Genomic DNA, 27686 nt, shown 5'->3' on the forward strand with positions numbered 1-27686 from the left:
TCTTTCCTCTTTATATTCTAGCTCTCTAATTATATAAGCTAACATTCTGTTAGCCTTTCTGATTATTATTTTATTGATCTTTGTCCATGAATCTCTGTCCTTAAATCTCTTTGGACCTCCACTGTTCCTAGCTTTTCACTATTGGAATAAAACTCGTTTCTATCCCTTTTGGGTTAAAAATGTTTGTCCTCACATTTACCTGCATCAAAACCCATCTGTCACAGTTTTTCCTACCCATTTAATCTGTCAATACATCTTTATAATATTATGCTCTTGTCTACGCCACTTACAATACCTCCAAATTTGTGTCATCAGCCATTTTGATATATGGCTGTCTTGTATTATTTAAGTCATTAATAAATAAAGTGAACAGTTGAGGCCCCAGCACAGGCCCATTATCTCCACTCTCTGGTCTTACTACCCAGCCAACCTCTGTACCCGGTCAATAATTTGCCTTCAGTTCCATGAGTTTTCATTTTAACTAACATATATTGAGTATCTATTTTAGTGAAAACTCTGATCCATGTCAGAGTCTGAGTTTCTTCCAGCCCACGAGCTGCTCTAATTACTTCCTAAAGTTAAACACACCCAGCTGTCTTAATACAAAAAGCAAACAACGACTCAATCACACCAGCCAGAATCTTCATATAACATATGCTTGGGATTTATTTAAAAGAATGATTCCTTCGTGAAACAGTGCCGGAAAATCCACAAGCATTTTATCTGGCGATTTAGATTGAGCCCAGAACATCTGTGTGACACATTGCAATTGAAGTGATAAGCTATGCTCCCATCCTCAAATTTTAAAAAAAGCTGGCTACTTTTTCAAGAAGTGGGCACACTGCCTGGGTCATTCGGGAGTCACCCGAATGGGAAAATGAATCCCCCAGGCACGCCTGCAGACAATCCAAGAGTAAAGGAGAGCTCATACTTTGCACTCATGGTTTGCACTGGTAGGTTTGCACCTTCCTCCTGGATTTTCTCACACAACAGCTGTTGGCGTGAAACCACGGCCAAAGATACTCAACTAGAGGGGACCCACCGTTATAGGGTATATGCAATAACATTTGGAAATTATGAGGGATTGTTAGGAGGTCTTGTGGTGCAGTGGTAGTGCTTCCTATCTCTGGGCCAGGGGGTCTGGGTTCAACTCCACTTCAGGACTTCTTGATGGCCGTGGAAGGTGTGTGCATAACATGGCCAAACAGGGTTAAGTCCATAAATCCTTCCACTATACCTGAAGGCAGGCTGTAAAGAATGAGGGGGGTGTGGTTTCCTGGTCAGCTATACTGCAGAAGGCAATGGCAAACAACTACAGTACTTTGCCAAGCATAATTGTGGATGAAGTCCATGGTCACCAATGCCCTCTCAAGGCGTGGTACCTGGAGCAGGGGAACAGTGTCACATTATCAAAGGTCAGGTGATCAAATAACGAGGGATGCCTCCTTATCCACTCAGGAAACCTTACTTTAGCAAAAAGATTTAAAGGCAACACTTTAACTATTGCACCATTACCTTAACTGGTTGATTTACACCCACTTCAAATGGCTTAACAGCCTTGTTAACGTTCATTGCAATAGAGTTAAAAATCCATTACTGGCAGTGTGAAATTTAATGATGAGGAAATAGCTACAGAAATACACACTTTTTTTCTAAATATATTTTTACCAGTAAGAATCAGTTTTGTTTACTTGAGGATTTAGGGACTGATAATCAACCTGTTGGTTAATACACTTCTAGATGCAGCTGCTAACTCTGGATGGAGATATTCCTGTAGGTTTCACCTTAAGGGTTTGGTAACTTAGTGATTGTGTTACTGCATTTATAAACCCAGGAGGCCTGGACTAATAATCTGCAGACATGAATTCAAATCCCACCACAGCAACTGGGCAATTTAAATTCAGTTAATTAAATAAATCTGAAATAAAAAGCCGGTATCAGTAATAGTGAACACAAAACCACAGGACTGTTGCAAAACCATATCTAGTTCATTTATGTCCGCTAGGGAAGGAAACTCTGTCGCCCTCACCCAATCTAGCTGGCCTACATGTGATTTCAGATCCAGCAATGTGGTTGGCTGTCAACTGCCCTCTGAAATGGCCTAGTTAGGGATGACACATTTCAGGATGAGCAACGAATGCTGGCCTTGCCAGCAATGCTCATGTCAGGTGAATAAATAAAATGAAATCATGGGACATTCTGACCATGTGTCATCTACAACTGTTATTGCACTTAGTAGAGTTCCGCTGGAGCTGTGTATTTTCCTTTGTGGTTTTGTATTAACATCTGTTATGTGATGGGATGGGCAATAAATGCTGAACAAAAAAAAAAGTTTAAGGAGGAGAGGGGAGTCTAAGGGTGGGGAAACCGAGAGTGGGAGAAACTGGGGCGCAGGGAAAGGAAGGAATCTAGAGGTGGGGGAAGAGAGGAAAAACAAAGAGGCTGGGAAATAGGGGGAATCCAGGGATGGGAAAAGGGGGGAAACCAGGAGACAGGGAAAGGGGAAGACTGGAGTGGGGAAAGGTGGGAGACCAGGGTAGGGAAAGGGGGGAGACTGGGGCGAGGAAAGTGGATGACTGGGTGCAGGGAAAGGGGGTGACTGGGTGTGGGAAAAAGGGGAAATCGGGGGTAATCTGCAGGGAATCAGGGGAGACTTGGGACAGGGAAAGGGGAGAGATGGGGGGGTGGGAGGTGGGGGGGGTGGGGTGGCGGATGGACTGGAGGGAGAAATTGGGGATGGGGAAGTGGGAGAAGAGTTGAGATCATGGGTTGGGGAAGAGAGGGGATACCGCAGGAATGGGGAGAAAGAGGGGAGACCCTGGGTGGTGAAAGAGAGGGGAAACAGAGGTCAGGGAAAATCAGGTGGGTGTAAAAAGGAGACACCGTGGGTGGTGAGAAAGAGGTACGACTAAGGGGTGGGAGAAGAGGGGAATGTGAGGGCAGGGGAAAGTGGGAAATTTTGGGGTGGAGGGAAAAGGGAATAAAGGGGTTGGGACAAAAATGAGAGACCTGGGGATGGGGGGAAAGAAGGGAGACTGGTGGCAGGAGAAAGAGGCGGAATTGAGGACTGGGGTTGAAGAGGGGAAACCAAGGGTGGGAGAGAAACTGGGGACAGGGGAAACCAGAGGTGGTAAGTCATTGAAATCACATTAATAAATAATAGTAAAGTAGTAACACGTATTCCTTTTAACCAGTAGTAACTCACATATTCTAGTAGTAACAGTTATAATGTTCCAATATCTTAACTGTCACTATTAGTAATTCTATCACCCAGTAATGGGATCTTGTGGCGCAGTGGGTAGCATCCCTGCCTCTGAGCCAGAAGCTTTGGGTTCAATTCCCATTCCATAATGACCAAGGAAAGTGTGTTCATAAGACGGCCAAACAGGCTGGATATCAACTTGTAAATCTTTCCAACTCAGGCCAATGGCAGGCAGTAAGACCGGGAGAGATTCCTGGTCAGCCATGTGATGGAAAGAAATTGGAGCCTCGACCATCACTATCCATAGTTCCAGACTACAACATGCAAGGGTGTGTGTTGCCACAGCAACTCGGACTCCTTCGGGGGCCTGTGATCAGATTGGTGCCAATAGCATGGGGTCTGATCCTCATTCTGGCTGTTGGACCGAGATTGTGATGTCGAACCTAACTTCAGGCAGAGAACTGAAGAAGCAGAACTCACTCTGAAACTATAGCCAGACCTCCCTACACTGCACAGAATGTCAGGGTCTCCCACCGATGCCACATTGAACAGGAGTGATCTCCTTGGACTCTGGTCTGGACTCAGTTCCATGTGATGATGACGACTCAGAACTAGAAACCTCAGTCAGAGCCACGTCACACGTCTAAACCAACCAGTAAAGACTGCCCTGAACCAAACCCAAGAGATCATCCAACAGGAAGTGAGCTCAGTGTTTGGTTCACTGCTCACAGGGCACATTGTCTTAATCCCAGATTAGCACCAACATTTCTGAATTATTCTCTGCACTCAGAACCAGTGAAGACAAGTTTTCATAGATTCACAGGACATGAGGTGCCATTTAACCCCCGTGCTAGCGCTCTGTCTTGCAACCCTATTCCTTCCATATCCCATATTCCACCTTTTTAAACGTTTATCCCATTCCCTTTGAAATGAAATTTTAGTCTCTATCTCAATAGAGACACATGGTGAAGGATGCCATGGTCTAATAGCCCTCAGTTCAAGAACCTTCCTCTTCCCTTTTAACTAGGAATTTAATCAGAGGTTTCCATTCCCTAGTTCCCTATTCACCCACTGATGGTATTCATTTTTCACTATTTACCCACTGGAAAGTCCCCAGTTTTACTTAAAACTAGTTACAATTTGTTTTGGTTTTCCCCAGTTGCTAACATCACCACAGATCAATAGGATCAGCAGTGCTAGGAACGGGAGTAGACCATTTAGACCCTCAAGTCTGTTCTTCCATTCAATGAGATTATGGCTGATCTGCCAGCTAAACCCATGCACCTGCTTTTGTTCCATACTCCTTAATACTATTTGATCCTGGGCCAGACCCCCAAGCTTTTGGTCTGATCCAGTTAGGGACCAGTAACTTTTTGTTTAAAGTAGGCAAAGTTTGAGATTCAAGACACTTGTTAAGAGAATAAAGCCACAAGATTCTACAGGTTATGAACAAACAAAAAATAACCTTTACTATACAAGGTCAGAAAGATAAAACAATTTATAATATCTATCTTATACTCTAACCTTCAGGGTTAATATGAGGTACATGTGAATTAACAGGCAAACTGCGGTTGAACACATTACACAGCACAATAAATGGCAGATGTGACCAAGACAGATTCCACGGATTTCTCAACAACCCATCCAAACGTCAGTAAACACTACGAGTCAACCAATCTCACTGAAACTCCGTCTCTCTCATGAGGGATTCCAGTCTTCACCTTCGAAGATCTAACCTTTGAATTCTCCCCAAAGGTAGCTCCAACTCGAATGGCTTCAATGACTGCAGACCTTTTAGGGTTCCATTCATGTCTCCCGAGATTCTGTTACCCTGGGTTCCTGTGTCTGCACTTCAGCACCAACTCATAAGCGCAACTTCAGATCTTCGACTGCACCAAGCAGCATACTACTGCTCCAGAGGGTTACCTTCTCCCTAATGGCCCACAGCGCGGAGTCACCAACCTTCTGCCGCCACCTTCAATCACCCGGGCTTCTCCTGAGCCCCCTTCGTTTGCCAGGGCTTCCCTGAGCTTAAAGTCTGCCAACCACAGGCCTTTTTGTGTTTGGAGCCTCTTTCTGTTCCTTGTTCTTCCAAACAGGGACATCTCCCTGTCTGGGACTCTGCTCAACCATGGTGTTCTGGTCCTGGGTCACATGGCCCTGTTTTCGAGCCATTTTCTTTTTGCGCAGGTGCACTGGGCCCCATCCTTGGCTCGAAGAACCACAAAACGTCAGATTGTACATGCACCGCCTGCTCCCGGCCCACGCATGCGCAAAACTCCAAAGGCCTGTTGGGGCTTGGGAGTTCCTAGCCTCCACTCCGCGAGAAGGTAACCGGTACACTAGAAGAGTTTACAACTGAGAAGGAAGAGGTGTTGGAAACGCTATCTTTAATTAAAATAGATTAGGTACCAGGACCAGATGAGATGAGGGAAGTGAGAGTGGAAATTGCAAGAGGCACTAGTGATAATCTTTCAGTCTTTCTTGGACACAGGGTGGTGCCAGAGGACTGGAGAATTGCAAGTGTTACACCCTTGTTCAAAAAAAAAGGATGCGAAGATAAAGCCAGCAACTACAGACCGACCAGTCAGTCAGTCTGACTTCAGCGGTAGGGAAACTTCTGGAAGCTACATGGCAAAAGCAAAATACTGCAGATGCTGGAAATCTGAAATAAAAACAGAAAATGCTGGAAAAACTCAGCATCCGCGGAGAAAACAAAAAAAACGGGAGTTAACGTTTCGAAGTCCGTAGGACTGACTCTTGTTCTTCTTCAGCAGTCAATGAGCTGAGGGAGGGTTTGGGAGACAAAAGCAAAGAACTGCGGATGCTGGAAATCCAAAACAAAAAAAAACAAAAATACCTGGAAAAAAAACTCAGCAGGTCTGGCAGCATCGGTGGAGAAGAAAACAGTTGACGTTTCGAGTCCTCATGACCCTTCGGCAGAACTGAAGTATAGTTAGGAGAGAGGTGAAATATAAGCTGGTCTAAGGTGGGGGTGGGGAGAGAAGTTGAGGGTGGGGGTGATTGTGGAGATAAGCAAGCAGTGATAGGAGCAGATAATCAAAAGATGTCACAGACAAAAGGATCAAAGAGGTGTTGAAGGTGGTGATATTATCTAAGAAAGGTGCTAATTAAGAATGGAAGACAGGATACTCAAGGTACAGCTCTAGTGGGGGTGGGGTGGAAAGACTAACAAAGTTTTAGTTGTAGCTTTTAGCTTTTATCTCGGTGGAGAGGAGCACAGTTGGCGTTTGGGAGTCCGCATGACTCAGTTCTGTTGAAGAGAGAGAGTCATGCGGACTCCAAACGTCAAGGGAGGGTTTGGGAGCCCTCACTGGGCTGGGAGGGTCTGGGAGCCCCTCCCTGGGCTGGGAGGGTTTGGGAGCCCTCCCTGGGCTGGGAGGGTCTGGGAGCCCCTCCCTGGTCTGGGAGGGTTTGGGAGCCCTCCTTGGGCTGGCTTCCTTGTGTCATGCGCAGAGCGGAGTCTCCGCCCCGCTCGCTGCGCCAAGATCTGGGAGACAGACGGGCGGCAGCGACGGCAGCAGCAGCTACTCTCCAGGCTCCGGCTTAATACTGATTTCCCCCCTCCCGGGGGGGGAGGGTGCTCCTCTCCCGTGCACTTCACCCTCCTGCCTCCCTCTCCCCCCCCCCAGGGTGTTCCGGGACCATGTGGCTGAGTCCCGAGGAGGTGCTGCTGGCCAATGCGCTGTGGGTAACGGAGCGGGCGAACCCTTTCTTCGTGCTGCAGCGGCGGAAGGGTCACGGTCGCGGCGGCGGACTGACGGGTGAGGAATGTATCCGAACGGTAGCGCTCCGCCTTGATTGACAGCGTCCGCCGGCCAATCCCAGCCCGGGGATCCGCGGCCCCGGCCAATGGGCGCGGGGCGGTGGGCGGGCGTTTGCTCAAATTTGCTACACTTTAGTCTTTTTGTTTTTTTAAAAAAAAACATTTCCCTCAATGTTGGAGACGCTTTAAAATGTTTGTTTCTTAAAACAATTGTTGTTATTCGCAAATTCACCCCCTCCCCCCCCCCCCCCGCTCCTTTATCTGTTGCTGTGAGGGTAAGTTTGCATTGCAGCTTCTTGTCTGTAAATGTTAGTATTTTTCCTTTTCATCAAAATTTTCTTTATGTAAATGTTTTTTTTCTCCTTTATTTGGCCGGTATTTATACATGAGTTGCTGCCACGTCACAGCTACTATCTTCAGTGTGATCTGGACCAGTCCCTCTGTCCACTAGCAGCTTCTTTCATGTACACAGTTCTCCAGCACTGTACACTGTGTGTGAGGTTTGGTTTTAGCCCATTGATTTCCACCCCCACCTCTGTCATTTTTCTGCTCCTTTCCACTTTTAAAAGTGCCCTCGTTCCTTCTGGCGTGTGAAACGTAGTTGCCCTTAATCAAGGGTTTGCAACTTAACTCCCATCCACCCCACCTCCTTAAGCAGAACAAGGCTCCCCCTTTGAGGACCCACACATGACGTCTTCGCATAGATAGACCAGTACCTGTGTTGTGCTGTTGATTTAACTTGAGCACATCTACCAGGCTGACATACCCAGTGCCAGGTTTGGGGGAAACGCCGCACTGAAGGAGTGGTATGGAGGGAATGCTACACTGTCGGAGGTGCACACTTTCAGATTTGATGTCGAACCAAGGTTCCATCTGACCTCTGAGGTGGACATAAAAGATCCCATGGCCGCTTTTGAAGAAGGGCAGGGGAGTTTTCAGAATGGTTACAGCACAGCAGGAGACCATTTAGCCTGTCATGTCTGTGTCAGCTCATTGCAAGAGTGACTCAGCTAGTCCATCCCCTTTCCTTGTAGCCCTGCAAATTATTTTCTGTTCAGAAAATGATCCAATTCCCTTTTCAAAGCCACCATTGAATCTGCCTCCCAGGCAGTGCATTCCAGATCCTAACCATTCAGGGGTAGGGGTGGGGGTGGGGAGTGATTTCTTCATGTCACCCATTGTTCTTTTCTCATTAAACCTGCATCCTCTGGTTCTCCACCCTTCAGCCAATGGGATCAGCTTCTTCCTATCTACTCTGTCTAGATCCCTCATGATTTTGAACACCTCTATCAAATCTCCTCTCAATCTTCTCCAAGGAGGACAACCCCATCTTCTCTAATCTATCCAATTAATTCAAGCCTCTCGTCCCTGGATCCATTGTGGTAAATCTTTTCTGTATCCTCTCGAGTGCCTTCACAGCCTTTTTTAAAAAAGTGTTGTGCCCAGAATGGGACACAATACTCCAGTTCAGACTGAACCAGTATTTTATAAAGGTTCACCATAACATCTTCTTTTGTCCTCTATGCCTCTATCTATAAATCCCAGAATCTCCCTATGCCTTACTGACTGCGCTCTCAATCTGCGTTTGCCATCTTTAGCAGTTTGTTCTCATATCCCCAGGTCTCTCTGCTCCTGCACCCTTTTAGAATTGTATCTTTATTTTTATATTGCCTTTCCTCATTTTTCCTACCAAAATGTATCACTTCACACTTCTCTGCATTCAATTTCACCAGCCTTTCTGTGTCCTCTTGAGGTTTATTACTATCCTCCTCACAGTTCACAATACTTGCAATTTTTATATCATCTGAAAATTCTGAAATTGTGCCCTGCACACCCAAATCATCTCCTCCTCCCCCTCCTCCAGGTTCCATGCCCTAAGAGGGCATTGGTGACCATGGACTTCCATGTGTTGGTCCAATATACTACAGTGGTTTGCCAGCGCCTTCTGCCGGTTCTGACTGACTAGGAAACTCTCCTATACTTACCGCCTGCCATCAGGCATATTGGAAGGATCTACAGGCTGTTAATCCACTATTTTGGCCATGTTATGAATGCACCTTCTGTGGCCATCAAGTCCTGGAGTGGGACTAAATTGGTCCTAATACTAACCCCTGGGGGACCCACTGTATACCTTCCTCTAGTCTGAAAACCACTGCTCTCTGCTTCCTATCACTCAGCCAATGTTGTATCCATGATGCCACTGCCCCTTCTATTCCACTTTGCTGACAGCCCTATTTATGTGGCACTTTATCATATGCCTTTTGGAAGTCCTGTAAACCTTATCAACCCCACTCAACAACTCTCTGTTACCTCATTAAAAAAATTCAAATCAGATGAATTAAACATAATTGACCCTTAAGTCCATGCTGACTTTCCTTAATTAATCCACATTTTTTCAAGTGACTGTTAATCATGTCACGGATTATTGGTTCTAAAAACTTCTCCACCATTGCAGTTAAACAGAGTTGTAGTTGTTGGCTTTATCCTTACACATTTTTTGAACAAGGGTGTAACATTTGCAATTCTCCAGTCCTCTTATACCAACCCTTATCTAAGAATGATTGGAAGATTTTGGCCACTGCCCCTGCAATCCTTGGATGCACTCATCAGTTCCTAGTGTCTTATTAAATTTTAAATACAATCAGCCTTTCTAATACTCACTCTTTGTCAATTTTTAGCCCATCTCAATCAATATCCTTAATCAATGTCACTAAAGCAGATTATTTGATCATTTATCTCATTGTTTGTGGGAGCTTGCTCTGTGCAAATTGGCTGCCAAATTTCCAGCAGTAAAACAGTGACCACACTTCAAAAGTACTTAATTGTCTGTAAGGCGCTTAGTCGTGCCCTGAGGCTGTGAACGACACCCAATGGTACAATAACCTGATCAATTGTGAAACATTATTTCTTTCTTATTTCAGGTTTCTGTTTTCACCCCCTGAGGATATTGTCAATGACTTATTGCCTGTCACTTCTGTCTCATGTGACAAAATTTGTATGTAGTATTGTCAGGGCAAGGGGGCAGTGGGGGCCTGAGTGATACTGAGTGATAATAGCTCCCAGGTTCCAGTTTGGGCTTGTGTTGAATTTAGCTGACCAGACCCAGGGTGATTATGGTTGACTTTGGACACTCTTCCCCCCCACCCACCCCCAATCTGGAGGGTAAAGCACTTGGGAGCCCCTGGGCAGGGAAATTATTGGACTGAAATGATTGATTACGATGCCCAACACAGTGCAATAGCCAGAATGCACTCACCAGTGAGACTCAAAGAATGGTCCCTTAGGCAAAATGCTGGCACGTGCTGTGGAAACAAATCCCCAGAGAGGGAGAGAATGGTTAAAAACAGTGCTGGTAAAGACCTCAATTGGGTTTCCCCTCAGCCTGCCCTTTTCTGTAGAAAAGGACCCCAGCTGACATAACGGGAAACCCTGTATTAGAAATCTCCCCAATATGGGTGTACAGATGTATCACAGTATCTTTACAGTGCAGAAGGAGGCCATTCAGCCCATCGAGTCTGCACGGGCTCTCTGTAAGAACATTCCACCTAGTCCCACTCCCCTGCCTTATCCCCTTAACCTTGCACAGTATCACGGTATCCAGTATCTGATTTAAAGTGGATAGGTGGGGGAAGGGGAGTTAACTGGTCTAAGATCATAGAGTCTTACAACACAGAGAGAGGCCATTTGGCGTCCACTGTGCCAGTTCTGTCTCTTTGAAAGAGCTATCAAATTAATCCTACTCCTCCTGCTTGTCCCCCATATTCCTGCAATTTTTCCCCCCCTTTCAAGTATTTATCCAATTTCCTTTTGGAAGTTACTATTGTATTCTGCTTCCACCGCCCTTTTAGGCAGCACATTCCAGATCACAACAACTCGCTGTCATTGACCCTCCTGCCATTGGAAACAGTTTCTCCATATCTACTCTATCAACACCCGTCATAATTTATGAACATTCTATTATGTCTCCCCTTAATCTTCTTTGCTCGAAGGGAAAAAAAATACTTGCGTTTATACAGCAACTTTCATGACCACACGATATCCCAAAAGCTCCTTACAGCCAAAGAATTACTTTTGCAGTGTTGGAATGTAGGAAATGAGGCAGCCAATATGCACACAGCAAGTTCCCGCAATGATAATGGTCAGATAATCTGGTTTTGTGATGTTGTTTGAAGGGTAAATATTGGCCTGGACGTTGGGGAGAACTCCCCAGCTCTTCTTCAAAATAGGGCCCTTGGATTTTTTTTTAGGTGCAGCTGAGAGTGAAGACAGGACGTCACTAACGCTTCATCCAGAAGACAGCATCCCTGGCAGTGCAGTACTGCCTCATTATTGCACTGGAGTGTCAGCTTTGCTTTTTGTGTTCAAAGGTGGAACCCATAGCTTTCTGACTCAGAGGTGAGAGAGTGCTACCAACAGAGCTACAGCAGACATCAGAGAGAGTGTCACAGTAGAAGACTATTCCAAGAATAGTAGAAAATCAACAGGCAAATGGGAGGGAGGAAACTAAAACAATTGCTATCACTAGAAAAAAACAGGAATACTTAATGGGACTTAAAGATGACAAATCCCAGAACTGACGGCCTGCATGCTAGCATTATAAAAAGAAGTGGCTGCAAAGAATGGATGCATTGGTTGTAACCTTCCAAAATTCCCTAGATTCTGGAAAGGTCCCAGCAGATTGGAAAACCGCGAATGTAACACCTCTGTTCAAGGAAGGAGAGAGATGGAAAGCAGGAAACTACAGGCCGGTTAGCCTAACGTCTGTCATTGGGAAAATGTTAGAATTCATTATTAGGGAGGTAGTGGCAGAACATTTAGAAAATCAAAATATAATCAGGCCAAATCAACATGGTTTTGTTGAAAGGGAAGTAGTGTTTGACAAATCTGTTCGAGTTCTTTGAGGATGTAACAAGCAGGGTGGATGAAGGGAACCAGTAGATGTAGTGTATTTGGATTTCCAAAGAACATCCAACAAGGTCCCAAATAAAAGGTTACTACACAAGTCAAGAGCTTACGGTGTTGGAGGTGATGCATTAGCATGGATAGAGGACTGGCTAACAAACAGGAAACAGAGATTCAGGATAAAAGGGTAATTTTCAGGGTGGCAAATGGGCTGGGGCCTCAACTATTTACAACCTATATTAATGATTAGGATGAAGGGACCGACTGTATTGTAGCCAAATTTATTGACAATACGAAGATAGATAGGAAAGCAAATTGTGAATAAGGTACAAAGAGTCTGCAAAGGCATATAGATCGGTTAAGCGAATGGGCAAAAATTTCAAAGATGGTGTATAATGTGGGAAAATGTGATGTTGTCCATTTTGGCAGGAAGAATAGAAAAGCAGAATATTATTTGAATGGAAAGAGACTTCAGTACAGGGGAATCTGGGTATCCTCGTACATGAATCACAAAATGTTAGCATGCAGATGCAGCAAGTAATTAGGAAGGTCAAGGTAATGTTGGCTTTTATTGCAAGCTGGATGGAATATAAAAGTAGGAAAGTCTTGCTACAACTGTACAGGGCATTGGTGAGATCACACCGAGAGTACTGTGTGCAGTCTTGGCCGCCTTATTGCATTGGAAGCAGTTCAGAGCGGGTTCACTAGGCTGATTCCTGGGAATGAGGGGTTTTTCTTATGAGGAAAGGTTGAGCATGTCGGGCCTATGCTCATTGGGGTTTAGAAGAATGAGAGATGATGTTATTGAAACATACAAGATTCTGAGAGAGCTTGACAGGGTAGATGCTGAGAGGATGTTTCCCCTTGTGGGGGAATCTAGAACTAGGTGGCACAGTTTCAGAATAAGGGGTCTCCCATTTAAGACGGAGATGAGGAGGAATTTCTTCTCTCTGAGGGCTGATAATGTTTGGAGTTCTCTTTCCCAGAGAGCAGTGGACAGGTCGGGGACAGGCAGGTAGACGGCGGGAAGGCCACAGGCTGGACTTTACCTCCTCCCAATCCCGCCTTCAAACCCACCAGTGGGGGAGCGTAAAATCCAGCCTAATGTGTAGTGAGTGTAAGGTGCTTGGGAGGAATAGTTGAATTGGACCTGTAGTTCCCAAAGCTTTCCACCACCACATCGACCACATGTCTGGGTCTGTTGTAGACTAATTGCTGTGGTTAGTCAACAACTCCATTATCATTATGTCATGGGATTACCAGGATGGCAGAAATTCCTATATCCCTATGAGAAGAAGGAAAATCTACGTTAATGTGTTTATAGATGAACATTCAATGTATTCAGGTGATGATGCTGGAGGATGCTGCAGCAGAAATAGACTCTAATGTGGGTGTTCCAGCAACATCAGTAAATCCCGCGGATAAAAATTTAGACTAAAATGGTTGAGATAGAAATGAAGACAAAAAAACAGATGAAAGAAGAAGAGAGAGAGAGACAAAGAGAGAGAATCACAGCAAGAGAGAGCGAATTGAAAAAAACTAGGAGAGTAGAGAGAGACGGGGCAATCAGAGCTAAGATCCTGGACAGCAATCTGCATCGGTGATGTGTGCCCTCTTTATTCCAAGGCGCTAGCGCCGATTGTAATACCCCCGCCACTATTCTCGCTGTAGTCAACCAATTGAGCAAATGGATCAAATGTGGGATCTTCTTGTGCCGCCTGGCTTACTCCTGTGCCACTCAGTTAGCCCCTTGGGATGTCATATTCAGATTTTAAGGACCCTCACTGTTGGCAACCTCGCACTAGCGTTTTGCACACGGCTGGAATAAAAATACACCCAGATGATAAAAGAACTGAATGCTGATACCATCGAAACACCAACCTCAGAAGGGAAGGGAAATCTTTAAAAAAAAAAGAGGCTTTGATAAATACTTCCTTGGAGATTAAGAGAAACTGTTTCCAATGACTGAAGGGTCAATAACCAGCGGGCTCAGATTTAATGTGATTGCCAGAAGAACCAGAGGTGTCATGAGGTGAGTCTTTTTGATGCCATGAGTGGTTAGGATTTGGAATGATCTGACTGGGTACAGGTTCAATAGCAGCCTTCAAAAGGGAGTTAGATAAATACTTGAGGGAGAAAAATTTGCAGGGGTATGGGGCACGACAGGGAGTGGGACCAACTGGATTGCACTTTGGGCTCGAGGGGCTGAATGATGACCGTCTGTGCTTTATTATTCTATTATTTATACAGCACCTTTCATGACTTCAGGACATCCCAAAGAGATTTACAGCCAATGAAGTAGTTTGAAGTGTAGCCACTGTTGTAGGGAAATGTGTCAGCCAGTTGGCACACAGCAAGGTTCTACAAACAGCAAAGAGCTAAATGAGAGTACTTTTTTTTAGTGATTTTAGCCGAGAGTTAAATATTGACTCTGTACATTGTCAGAACTCCCCTGCTCGTTCTTAAAAGGAATGCCGTGGGGTCTTTTACACTCACCTGACGGGAGAAGGAGCTTCGGTTTAACGTCTGATCAGGAAGATGACAGTTCCCACAGTGCAATGCTACAACAGAATGGGTCCTCTGAAAATGCAGCATTCCTTCAATACTGGCGGTCCGACAGCGCAGCGCTCCCTCGGCGCCGGCCCTCCGACAGCGCGGCGCTCCCTCGGTGCCGGCCCTCCGACAGCGCGGCGCTCCCTCGGTGCCGGCCCTCCGACAGCGCGGCGCTCCCTCGGCGCCGGCCCTCCGACAGCGCGGCGCTCCCTCGGTGCCGGCCCTCCGACAGCGCGGCGCTCCCTTGGTGCCGGCCCTCCGACGGCGCGGCGCTCCCTCGGTACTCCACTTGGTGTGTCACCTTAGATTGCGTGCTTTAGTCTCTGGAGTGGATTTGAACCCATAGCCATTTTATGATTGTGGGTGTCACTGGCAAGGCTGACATTTATTACACTTGATTGGTTATGTTATGTGACTGTTTTGTGGTCCACAACTTGATATCCAGAACTATCTCAGATCCTGCTCGTAATTTTGTTGTTAAGGGGAGTTGTTTAAAACTGGCATTTGACTGTTTGAGATGATTGCCCCACCTTGTCTCTTACATTACTTACTGCTGATTTCTCTCTGTGGCAGGGCTGCTGGTGGGGACCCTCGATGTTGTTCTGGACTCGAGTGCACGAGTCGCTCCCTATAGGATCCTCCATCAGACCCAGGACTCCCAAGTGTACTGGAACATTGCGTGTGGTAAGCGTCAAGTGTGAGCAGAGACCCTATCCAGACTTGGTGTATCCCAGTGACTAAAATAAAGAAAAGGATATAGCTCTGCATTATCTGAAAGCTAAAGTGAATTTTGTGCAGTCCCTGCATCTTATACATTGGCATTAATGTGATCTGCCCATTTCCTTGAGTACGGATTAAGGATGTTTAAAGGATAAGGTAGCTTTTTTCGTTCATGGGATCTGGGCGTCACTGCCCATGGCACTTAAGAGCCAACCTGGGTCCCCAGAGGGTTACCTTGGGTCTCTGGAATACTCACCCAGTGACGATACCACTGTGCCACCCCCTCCCTTCTGCTGGGAGAGCCTTTATTCTTTCATAGGATGTAGGCGTCGCAGGCAAGGCCCATTCCTAATGGCCTCTGAACTGAGTTGTTAGGATTTTGCAGAGGGCAGTTAAGAGTCAACCACATTGCTGTGGGTCTGGAGTCACTGGGGTAAGAGTCTTTGAAGGACAATATTTAATCAGAAGGGTTCTTACAACAATAAATGATAGTTTCATGATTACTAATTCAAGATTTATTAATTGAATTTAAATTCCACCAGCTCCTGTGGTGGGATTTGAACCCATGTCCCCAGAGCATTAGCCTGGACCTCCTGATCACCAGCCCAGTGATATTGCCACCAAGCCACTGTCTCTCTAAGGTCTACAACACAAGGGGGTATAGCTTGAAAGTTAGAGCCAGGCCATTCAGTGGTGATGGAAGTGAAGGAAGCACTTCTTCACACAAAGGGTTGTGGAAATCTGGAACTCTCTTTACCAATAAGCTAAAGGGGGAGAGGGCTCAATGGCAAATTTCAAAGCTGACATTGATAGATATTTGGTGGGTATCAGTGTTGAGGGATATGGAGCAAAGTCAGGTCGGTGAGGCTGGAATACAAATTGGCCATGAATGATGGAACAGGCTCAAAGGGCTGAATGGCCTTCTCCTGTTCCTGTGGATATTTCTCCCTTCCATTTACAGCACACATAGTCCTCAGAAGAAAGATGCAGAATAGCAGTGAAATGAATTTAATCTAAAATGAATTCCAGCTATAAAGATCAGGGATTATCTGGCATGCCATCAGCAAAGGTGGAATTTTAAACTGTCCAAGACTTTGTAGTTTAGAGTTTAACAAGGTCCTGTTTACTTTTTGAGTGTATTCGGTGGTCAGTAACTGCACCATAGTAAGATGTTCAAAATCATGAGCGGTTTTGGTAGAGTAAATAGGGCGAAACAGTTTCCAGTCGGTAACAAGAGGACAAAGATTTAAGACCATTGGCAAAATAACCAGGTGAGAAGAATTTTTAGGCTACAAATCGTACTCCCTGAAAGGGCAGTGGAAGCTGATTCAGTCTTAACTTTCAAACAGGAATTGGGTAACATTTTCAGGCTATGGGGAAGGAACAGAGGGGAGTGGGACTGATTGGATCGCTCTTTCAAAGAGCTGACGCAGGCATGATGGATCGAATGGCCTCCTTCTGTGCTGTGTAATTCTGCCTGCATCGAGTTGATCCTTGAACTCCTTTGCTTTGTCCATTTCAATGGCCCATTTCTCTTTGTGATGAGCGCAGAGGAGCAGAACTTGTGCAGAGTTGATCCTGCATCTCCCACCATTACCCTGCCGGAATGCTTGCTGGAATGGATACTTCCAGTTATGCATCCCTGCAGAAATTTCAATTCAGTGATGCTATTGGCATTCAGGCTCCCCACCCAACCCCTATCGCCACCTTCCTCAATTATAGAATTGCACTAAATAGGTGGAAGCCATTTGGCGCACCCTCCCTGTGCCAGCTCTTTGAAAAAGGTATCCAATCAGTCCCACAGCCCCTGCTCTTTTCCCTTAGCCTGACAAAATTTTCCCCTTTTAAGTATTTATCCAATTCCCTTTTGAAAGTTTTTCCTTCATGGGATGTGGGCGCCAATGGCAAGGCCAGTGTTTGTTGTCCATCCCTAATTGCCCTTGAACTGAGTGGCCTTGCTAGGCCACTTTAGAGGGCAGTTAAGAGTCAAACACATTGCTGTGCATCTGGAGTCAGATGTAGGCCAGACCAGGTAAGGATGGCAGATTTCCTTCCCTAAAGGGGCATCAGTGAACCAGATGGGTTTGTATGACAGTCATCATGTTTACTATTATTGTTGATGGTCATTTTTAATCCAGATTTATTAATCGAATTTAAATCCCACCAGCTGTCATAATGGGATTTGAACCTTGTTCCCAAAACATTAGCCTGGACCCCTGGATTTCTAGGCCAGTGACATTATCACTGTGCCACCATCCCCCCTCCCATTGTCGAATCTGCTTCCGCCACCCTTTGAGGCAGAACATTTCCGATCATAACAACTTGCTCTGCTTATATAAAAAAAAAACTCTCCTCTTGTCATCTCTGGTTCTTTTTGGTTTAGTGTTTGTTTATCAATCCATGGGAGTGATTTGGGTGTTTCCTTGTGTATGCTGCCCAATGGTTTAGGTACCTCCAGGAAGGAGATCACCGGACATTGGGAATGGCTGGAGCTCAATCTCCTACAGACGCTGTCAGTCTTTGAGAATGAAGAGGATGTGACGACCTTTGTCAAGGGGAAAGTTCAGGTTAGTGGTGGAATGGTTAACAGGCGAGGAGTGTAAAACTTGGTCACCGACCGGCACTTTGGTGAACCACACCTCTGGCTCACTAGAGAAGTGGGCTGTCCCGTGAGGTATCTGGGATTCCAACGACATGCTGATGAAATTCTCTTTGCGCTCAGAACTACTACAGGTATGATTTTAAATAATGCAGCTGAGTTGATGTGGACTATCTCCTGTTTGCAATGCGAATTCAGCAACAACTTGCGTTTTCACAGCACCTTTAACGTAGTAAATATGTCCCTTAAATTCATATATCCACCTTTAGCATCCTTATCCAACTAAATTAAATCATCTCAGTTAGGAAATTTTCAATTGACCCTGACCCCTTAACCTTTTAAACTAATTGCAGGGTATCCTCGCCGAGGAAAACAAAAACAAAGAGGTGAAGGAGGATGAGGATTCCGGAAAGTTCAAGGAGGCGGAATTAAAAATGAGGAAATTGTTTGGAATGCCAGAAGTGGAGAAGTTGGTGAATTACTACTCGTGCAGTTACTGGAAGGGCAGAGTCCCTCGCCAAGGATGGGTTTATCTCAGTGTCAATCACCTCTGCTTCTACTCCTTCCTACTAGGAAAGGAAGGTGAGAAATACACTAAACGTCACTTCACTCAGGGTGACTGTGTGATGCAGGTTAACAAAGTCATAGAACCAAACATTGGGTTCACTTCTAGAGGGATAGAATTGAAAAACAGAGAAGTTATGCTAGACTCATATTGAACCTTGGTTAGGTCACTTGGAGTTACTGTGAACAGTTCTGGTTTCCATGTTATAGAGACAGTGGAAAGGGTGCAAGAAGGATTTACTAGAATGAAAGGTTACACATTTTCACTGGTGTGGGGACATCAAACTAAGAGCCATAAAAATAAGATAGTCACTAATAAATCTATGGGAATGGTTCAGAAGGTGTAGTTGAGGTAGAAGATGAACTATGATATTGAATTGGGAATATGGTCTACTCCTGTTTCTCAACCCTTGAATCCATTAACATGTTAAATCAATTACCAAATGTATGGACGTTTTATTTCACCTATATGTCCTGGTTTATTGTGTTTCAAGGACAACAGCTTGCATTTATCTGGTGCCTTTAATGTCCTAAGGGGCTTCACAGGAGCGATAATCAGACATAAGTTGACACAGAACCAAAAAGGAGGCATCGTTACAAATGAGCAAAAGCTTGGTCAAAGTAAAATCTATTTAAGCAATGTCTTAAAAGAGGAGAGAGAGGTGAAGAGGACTAAGGAGGAAATTCCAGAGCTGAGGATCCAGGCAGCTGAAATCGTGGCCATCATTGGTGGAGCAATTAAAATCGAGATGGTCAAAGGGCCAGAGTTTGAGGAGTGCAGAGGGCTGAAAGAGATTACAGTGATAGCGATGGGTGAAACAATGGATGGATTTGAAAGCAAGAGTGAGAATTTTAAAATTGAGGTTTTGCTGGACAGGAAGCCAGTGTAGGTTAGCAAGCCCAGGGATAATGGGCGAATGGGACTTGGTGTGAGTTAAGATACGGGTAGGAGAATTTTGGATGAGATCAAATTTATGGATGATGCAAGAGGCCAGCCAGGAAAGCATTAGAATATTAGGGTCGATGTTTAACCAAAACATCTAGAAGTTTTTTTCTTTTATATTTGAGCATCAATAGGACATATTGCAGACACCATTCTCTCCTTTTTTGGTTACGTCTTTGCAAGGTTGTACAGTGGTGAAGATTGGGAGCTGGGTGAGGTATCATCCGACTAATGGAAGATGAATGAATCTGCTCCTCTTGTTCCAGTGAAGCTGGTAATTCGATGGGTTGATGTGACCCAGCTGGAAAAGAACGCCACCCTTCTCTTCCCTGAATGCGTCAAGGTGAGCACCAGAGACCGGGAACACTACCTGTCCATGTTCCTCAACATCAACGAGACCTTCAAGCTGATGGAGCAACTGGCCAACATAGCCATGCGGCAACTGCTGGACAACGAGGGCTTCTCCGAAGACAAGTGTCTGCCCAAGCTCAAGAAGTCACTCAAAAATGTCTCGGCGCTTAAACGGTTTGTTGTAGTGCTGCTCTCTTTCCTCTTAGTCCTCTTGATGTGGCTTTTGCGATCACAGCTTTCAGCTGGGTGCTCATGACAGAAATGATGACATTTCTCACCTGTCTGTCTCTGGTAGTAATGGAATGGCTATTTCAGTCTCATCTGAGCTGAGGTTAACAGCTCTGAGGTTAGCACCTCTGCCCGACTGCTAGCAGAATGAGGCTGTGACTGTCAGATCTTAGTATCAGAGAATGAGCAGGCTTATAGGAGACAGTAAAGAGAGTTCTCCCCGGTGTCCTGAGGCTAACCTCCCTCATTCAACGACTACAGAAAAACAATTTAACTGATCGTTCATTTCAGTGCTGTGTGTGGGAACCTGCTGTTTGCAAAATGTTTTGACGCATTTGCTGAAAGAACAGCGGTAACTGCCCTCCAAAATAATCCCTTGTATTCAAAGTATTTTAGCATGTTCCAGTGATGTGACATTTTGTTTAAATGGTCACTGGCCCTCAGATCTCACCTTCTGTGTCTCTGTCTCCCAATTCTTTTAGTTACTATTTCATTCCTTCTCTGCATGCAAGTTTCTCCTACCTTTCATCACATAGGAAACAGAGGAGGCCATTCAGCCCATTGAGCTTATTCCACCATTCAATCAGATTATGCTAACCTATAATCAACTCCATCCACCTGCCTTTGCGCCATGTCCCTTAAATTTTTGCTAGCCAGGCGTATTACTGATCTCAGATTTAAACTTATTAGTTGAGCTAGTATCTATTTTTTGGGTGAGAGTTCTATGCTTCTACCGCCCTTTGCATGAAGACGTGTTTCCTAACTTCTCTCTTGAGCACCCTAGATCTGATTTTAAGGTTGTGCCCCTTGTCCAAGACTCCTCCCACCAGTGGAAAAAAAATTTCTCTCTCTCTTTCTATCCTGTCAATTCCTTTCAAAGTCCTAAAACTGCAATCAAATCACCCCTTTAACTTTCTGTATTCCAGGGAATGCAAGTCTAGTTTATGTAATATCTCCTCATAAACTAAGCCTTGGAGCCCTGGTAATATTCTGGTGAATCTGCGCTGCATCCGTTCTGAGATCAGTATATCCTTTCTAAGGTGTAGTGCCTAGAACAGTACACAGTACTCCAGATGTGGCCGTAACCACATGTGCCTCATTTGTTGTAAGTCCCTCATCTGTGTGTTCTAGTAAAACTCTTCTCCACTCTCTCCAAAACTTTGACATTCTTCCTAAAATGTGGAACCCAGAATTGAACACAACACCAACTAACCATTGTTTTATTAAGTTTAAACATAACTTCCTTGCTTTTGTATTCTGTGCCTCTATTTATTTATAAAGCCTAGGATGCCTAATGAATATTTGATAGCTTCTTCAATTTTTCATGCCACCTTCAAATTGGTCTTTCTTTCTTTCACTATTTGTTCTCTGACTGCACTTAATGCACATCCTGAGAGGCTGGGAGAAGGTAGTGGGACTTTCCTTGAGTCACCACCGTTCTTGTAATGAAAATGTTCCTAGGGAGTTTGAGAATATTAACCCAGTGTTGGAGACTGGGCAGTGAGATATGTCCAAGTTGGGATGGTGTGTAACTTGGAGTTGGTAATGTTCTTATGATGCTGTTGCCATTGCACTTCTGAGTAGTAGAGTGGGTATCAGTCATGGCTCAATGGTGACACAGAAACACTAATTCCTTTTGTGGGAAATTGAGGAGAAGCTTAAAATTGGAGCCAGGCCATTCTAAAATGACTTCTTGTGGGTTCACGCTCCAATCCAGAGCATTGAACGCATAATCCAGGCTGACACACTCAGGGGGAGCGCTACACTGTGTTGCCTTTCAGATGAGACATTAAACTGATGTCCCAACTGCACTTTCAGGTGGATGTAAAAAAAAACCCCACTGTTTAGAACAAGAGCAGGTGAATTCTCCAAGGCCAATATTTATCCCTCAACCGACATCACTAAAATAAAATAAATTTTAATTTGGTCATTTATCACATTGCTGTTTGTGGGAGTTTAATGTGCGCAAGTTGGATGCTGCATTTCCTATGAAAGATGCTACAGAAATGCACATTCTCTCTTTCTTAGCGGTCATGTGTAGGCAGTTGGGGAGACTTAGCGTAGACTTGGGGAGTATTTACTTGGTTTGGTCATTGGAACTGAAGAAAGTCTCAAGGTGTTGGACTTTAATTTAAATTGGTGAACAACTTGTCCAAATTGCCATTTTTCTATTCCTTTCAATTATCAATCCACCTCTTTAGAAGGTTTTTTTCCTTCTCATCGACTCTGTCCTTCACTTGCAGGGACCTGGATGCTCGGGCCAAAAGTGAGCGTTACAGATCCACGTTCCAGCTCCCAAAGGATGAGAGATTGGATGGGCACACGGAGTGCACTCTCTGGACTCCCTTCAATAAAATGCACATCATGGGACAGATGTTTGTCTCTAATAATTACATCTGCTTTGCTAGTAAAGAGGAGGAAGTCTGCAATCTAATTATACCACTGCGTGAGGTGAGATTGGCACTTGCTCTCTGGGTGACCCAGCACTGATTTTTTTTTTTGGGGCTTGAGCATTGGACACTTGAGCAGTTCCCAGAGACAAAGGGAAGTGACATAAATGCTGGAAATCCTTAGAGGGCTAAAATATGAGGACCTGTTGTATAATCTTCAAGTACAGGCTGTTGTCGTCTGATTCTTGTATTATTTTCTGAAATAAATGGCAAATGAATTTCAATATCGATAAGTGTGAGATAGTATGTTTTGGTAGGAAGAATAAGGAAATCCCAGACGGTTGGGACAATAGTCTAAATGGCGGAAGAGGAACAGAAGGACCTGGGAGCACAAATATGCAAATCATGAAAAGTAGCAACATATTTTCCTAATATTTCAATTTTCAATCATCTCTTTAGAAGGTTTTTTCCCTTCTGGCTGACTCTGTTTTTCAGCTGTATTTTTTTTAAAAAAACAGACTGAGCACCTGGGTTCATTTCTAGAGGGATCGATTTTGAACTTGTATAAAATCTTCATTACAGCATGCTTGGAATATGTGCACAATTCTGGTCTCCCTGTTGTAAAACAGATTCAGAGCCACTGGAGATGGTATAAAAGGATGATATCAGAACACCTTTAGGGAAGTAGAACAGGCTAGGACATTTATCTCCAGAAGAGAGGAAGCTGAGGGGTAAGCTGTTAGAGGTTTTCGTGATTTTGGAGCAGTTTGTTAAGATAAAATATTGTGTGAATTAAAAGGTCTGTGGGAAAGGATAACCTGGGGTGTAATGTGTCCAAGTCTCGACCATGTAACGAGTATGAGATAATTGATCAGTTTCTGTATCCTATTAGGTGACTATTGTGGAGAAGGCAGATAGCTCCAGTGTGCTACCCAGCCCTCTGTCGATCAGTACCAAGAACAAAATGACTTTCCTTTTTGCTAACTTAAAGGACAGGGATTTCTTGGTGCAGAGAATCTCGGACTTTCTCCAGCGAACACAGTCCAGGAGACATCACAGCAAGGAAGAGCTGCAAAACCCCAGAAGCACAGAGAATGAGGTAACTCAGAATCTCTGTTTCTTTTATTTACTATTCTTATCTTAGTTTTACTGTTCTTAGTTTTCAGATCCCTTCATGGGCTCGCCTCCTCCCTATCTCTATGACTTCTTCATGCCCTGCAAGCTTGCAAGATCTCTGTGCTCCTCCAATTACAACCGCTTGCACGTCTCTGATTTAAATCACTTCACTTTTGATGTCTGGCCTGAAGCTCTGGAATTCCCCCTCTCAACCTTGCCAACTCTCTCCTTCTTTAAGACCCCCCCTTAAAACCTACCTCTTTGACCAAGCTTTTGGCCAACTGCCCTAATGCCTTTTAATGTGGCTCAGTATCAAATTTTGTTCGATAATCGCTCCTTCTGTTAGATCTGCTATCTTCAAAAATAATTGTTGTTTATTTCCCTTTCTCTGTTCTGCCCTCCCCCAGTGCCTTGCACCATTCCTCAGGCAGCTTCTACCAAGTATCCATCAGCATCGTTCTTTAACCGAGACTGGCCTTTATTTGTTCAAGTTCTATTGCTGATGAAAATTCATCAGAAACGTCAAAAAACAGGTTGAGGAAGGTGAGGCAGAAGGATCGAACTTGTATTTTAAAAGCAGAATTTTCTAGACGGTCCACTCAAAGCAAACTGAAGAGAAACATCCCACATCCACTATTTTGAAGAAGAGGAAGGGAGATCTCCTCCAGTGCTCTCGGACAATGTTTAATCCCTCAAAGTAAATTATTGAAGTAAATTATTAATCGTAACTAAAATCAGAAAATGCTGAAACTATTCAACAGATCTGGCAGCATCTGTGAAGAGAGAAACAGAGTTAACCTTTCAGATTGATGACCTTCTATTTTAATGTCGGCTGTGGGACCTGGCAGGGTGTAAATTATCTGCTGTGTCTATCTACGTTTTTCCATGTCTTTCTTATTTCTTCCTTCTATCCCTGGCTCAGAGACAAACCACCGATGGATGACCTTGGAAAACTGCTCTAAGTAGCTGCACTGCTGTGGGGTTTGAGTTACATATTCGGTGTGAATTACTGACAGCTGGACCATACAGTAACACATGCAATTTATTTAACCGATGCAATTTATGCACAATTAAAGGGAAGAGAACTTTGAGGGAACACGAAATCTGAGCTAACCATAAACTCAGAGGTGATGAGACGGTTACTCGGGGTTTCTGGTGAGCTTTTTGTGGGTTTTTGTTTTCCAGGTTTTCCCGGAACAGTGTGAAGTGTCCTCATCCGGCCCCTCTACCCCAAGTCCAGGGGTCATCTTGGACAACACTGAAGCTGCCCCCACCGCCACACATGCGCTGATGACCATCTTTCGAAAAGAGCCACTAGAGGAACTCAGCTCGAAGATGGTATGACAAATTCAGAATGTCCAGTTGATGCTGGAACAGCCCATTCCTCTGCTGCATCTGAATTGGAGATGAAGAATAATATGGTGTGGATTAATAAGACCATTAAAGGAAAACAGTTGAAGCAGTGGGGTTTATTTCTAGAGCGATAGAATTGAAAAGCAGGGAAGTTATGTGAAGTTATGTCAGTCTTGGTCAGTCAACACTTAAGAGTACTGTGAACAGTCTGGTCTCCATATTATAAAAGGATGTAGAGGCACTGGAAAGGGTACAGAAAGGATTTATTGGATATAATCTCTGTTCTGGTAATCTATCGGACAGGATTGAACAGACTGAGGCTTTTTTTTTTAAGAGAAGAGAAGATTGAGGGACAACCAAATCAAGGATTTGAATGATTGTGTTTGGGTTTGATAGGGTAGATGTAGAAAATGTGTTCCCTCTTGCAGAGAGACAAGAACTAGGGGTCACAAACATAAGATAGTAAATCCAACAGAGTATTCAGGAGAAACTTCTTTACTCAGAGCAGTGGAACTCATAAGGGAGTGATTGAGGCAAATAGCATAGGTGCATTTAAGTGGAAGCTATGTAAATACATGAGGGTAAAAGGAATGCTGCTGGGGGAGATAGAGGAGGAGGCTTGCGTAGAGTATAAACACCAGCATGGACCTGTTGGGGTGAATGGCTGGTGTCTGTGCAGTTAATGTTATGTAAAATAAGATATAATTACTTTTATAGGGTGTGGATAATGTTGACCATGAGCAGCTGTTTCACCTTGTCCAGAATGGCCTGAGCGTGAAGGGGATAAATTCATAACTAATGTGCGGAAACAATATTTCAGTGAGCAGGTGGGCATTCCATGGACCAGGCTCCCTTGGGAGACAGTGAAAGTGGATTGTAATGATTCATTCACATGTAACTTAGATGGATTTCTTTCAAGAATTATTTTGGGATACAGTATGTAAATAATTTGAGACATGACATGAGGTCAATGTAACATGCTTTGGAGGAATAGGTGACTTTGGACTGAATAGTTCCCAAAGCTCTCCACCACAGAGGGTTTTTCTCACCTCATATCTGGGTCTGTTGTAGACTAATTGATAGAGATTAGTTGCTAATGATTAGCCAGCAACTCTTATTATCGTTGTATCATATGATTACCAAGATGGTAGAAGTCAAAATAGATGGACCGTTAGCAGTTCTCATGTTCCAAAGTTGGTACCAGGGACAAGGGGCTTCAGGTAGGTGGAGATAAACTGGAGTTGTTCTCTTTGGAACAGAGGAGGTTAAGGGGAGATTTGACAGAGGTGTTCAAAATCATGAAAAGTGAAAGGAGAAACTGTTTCCAGTGGCCAAAGGGTCAGTCACAGTTGGCAAAAGAAGCAAAGGCGACATGAGAAAAGACTTCTTCAGCGCGTGGTTAGGGTCTGGAATGCACTGCCTGAGAGTGTAGCGGAGGCAGGTTCAGTTGAGGCATTCGAAAGGGAATTAGATGATTGCTTGAAAAGAAATGATCTGCAGGGTTATGGGAGAAGGCAGGAGAATGGCACCAGGTGAGTTGTTCATTCGGTGAGTGGTGCAGACACGATGGGCCAAATGGCCGCCTCCTGCACTGTAACAATTCTGTGAACAAGAGGACACAGATTAAAGGTAATTGGCTAAATTGGGAGGCGACATGAGGAAACATGATTTGGAATGCTCCCTCTAAAGGGTGTGTATGTTTATTTAAAGGAGGGGAGGGTGAAGAAAGAGGGTGAAAATCTCGAGATGGTGGCTGGGGGAGGGTGTGTGGTTGGAAGGAACATGCCATTTCTCCGCACTTAGACTGAAATTTTCCAGCAAATTCTCCTGAAGGATTAGTGATACTCCTTATTGTTTCTGCTTTTGGGAAGGCGAAGGAGAAGATGAAGGAGGAATCCTGGAACATTCACTTCTTTGAATTTGGCCGCGGGGTGTGTATGTATCGCACGTCAAAGACCCGTGATCTTGTGCTGAAGGGGATGCCGGAGTCCCTGAGGGGAGAACTGTGGCTGCTGTTTTCAGGTACTATTGCATTTGGGGAAAATTCGAGGTTGCATGAATACACAGTTGTGTCTTTAAGTCATAACAGAATGGAACAGGATTGGGATTATGTCTTTTGTGAGTTTTTGGCTAATCATGAACGTTTTGAAGACCTTTAACTGTTTGTGTCTAATCTACATTAGACACGAAACTAACCGGAACACAGTAGTACAAGGAGGCCGCTCAACCCCTCGTAACTGTTCTGCCATCAGACACTTCTGCTCCATATCCTTAAAGCCCTTGTCCAACAAAAATCCACCAATCTGAGTCTTGAAAGCTCCCATTGACTCCCAGAATCCATCATGCTGTGTGTGCCTTAGCCAAATTGACGATGTCTGGAAATTTTCCCCCCAATCATTCATCTAATGGCTCCCAATCTCCAATTTCTAACTGACTTGTTCTTTAATAAGAGGGCAGCAGAAAGTCATTTGCTATCCTTGTAACAATAGATTGGTTTTGACCTTTTTCAGATAGCCAGAAACCTCCCCTCCCATTACAAGGAACAGCTTTCATATAACTTTAATAGTGGGTAGCACTCTCACCTCTGACTCAGGAAGTTGTGGGTTCAAGTGCCGGAGACCTGAGCACATAATCCAGCCTGACACTCCAGTGCGGTACTGAGGGAGTGCTGCACTGTCGGAGAGGCCATCTTTCAGATGAGATGCTTAACTCCCATCCCAGACTCCATCTGCCCTCTCTGGTGGACGTAAAAAAAATCTCTGAGCCACTATTTGAAGAAGAGCATGGGGGTTCTCTCTGGTGTCCTGGGCCAATATTTATCTCATTGCTGTTTGCGGGGACTCACTGTGAACAGATTAACTGCCGTGCTTCCAATATTACAATAGTCATCATCATTGGATCCTTCCATCTCTGAAAGATGGATACGCAGCAAACAATCCATTCAAATGGGGGTGGCTTCATATTGCACACCTTTGCTA

At 44.5% G+C, this 27686-nt stretch overlaps 1 protein-coding gene across 3 annotated transcripts in view; it reads left to right on the forward strand.

The window, feature by feature from the left end:
* Positions 1-6715: 6715 nt before the first annotated feature.
* The window catches only part of LOC144686024 (TBC1 domain family member 9B-like), a 63450-nt gene continuing 42479 nt past the window's right edge, over positions 6716-27686 (forward strand). For 2 of the 3 annotated variants that reach the window (XM_078551155.1, XM_078551156.1), the window contains exons 1-9: positions 6716-6987; positions 15018-15128; positions 17613-17731; positions 18117-18345; positions 19537-19795; positions 22093-22300; positions 23132-23338; positions 24541-24693; positions 26580-26730. In XM_078551155.1, the coding sequence (XP_078407281.1) occupies positions 6870-6987; positions 15018-15128; positions 17613-17731; positions 18117-18345; positions 19537-19795; positions 22093-22300; positions 23132-23338; positions 24541-24693; positions 26580-26730 (1555 nt within the window). In that variant the 5' untranslated portion in view covers positions 6716-6869. Of the gene's footprint in view, positions 6988-15017; positions 15129-17612; positions 17732-18116; positions 18346-19453; positions 19796-22092; positions 22301-23131; positions 23339-24540; positions 24694-26579; positions 26731-27686 lie in introns of those variants that run through there. The other variant, XM_078551157.1, reaches the window with a different exon arrangement.

This window comes from Cetorhinus maximus, chromosome 10, assembly GCF_964194155.1.
Source record: "Cetorhinus maximus chromosome 10, sCetMax3.hap1.1, whole genome shotgun sequence".
Lineage (NCBI taxonomy): Eukaryota > Metazoa > Chordata > Chondrichthyes > Lamniformes > Cetorhinidae > Cetorhinus > Cetorhinus maximus.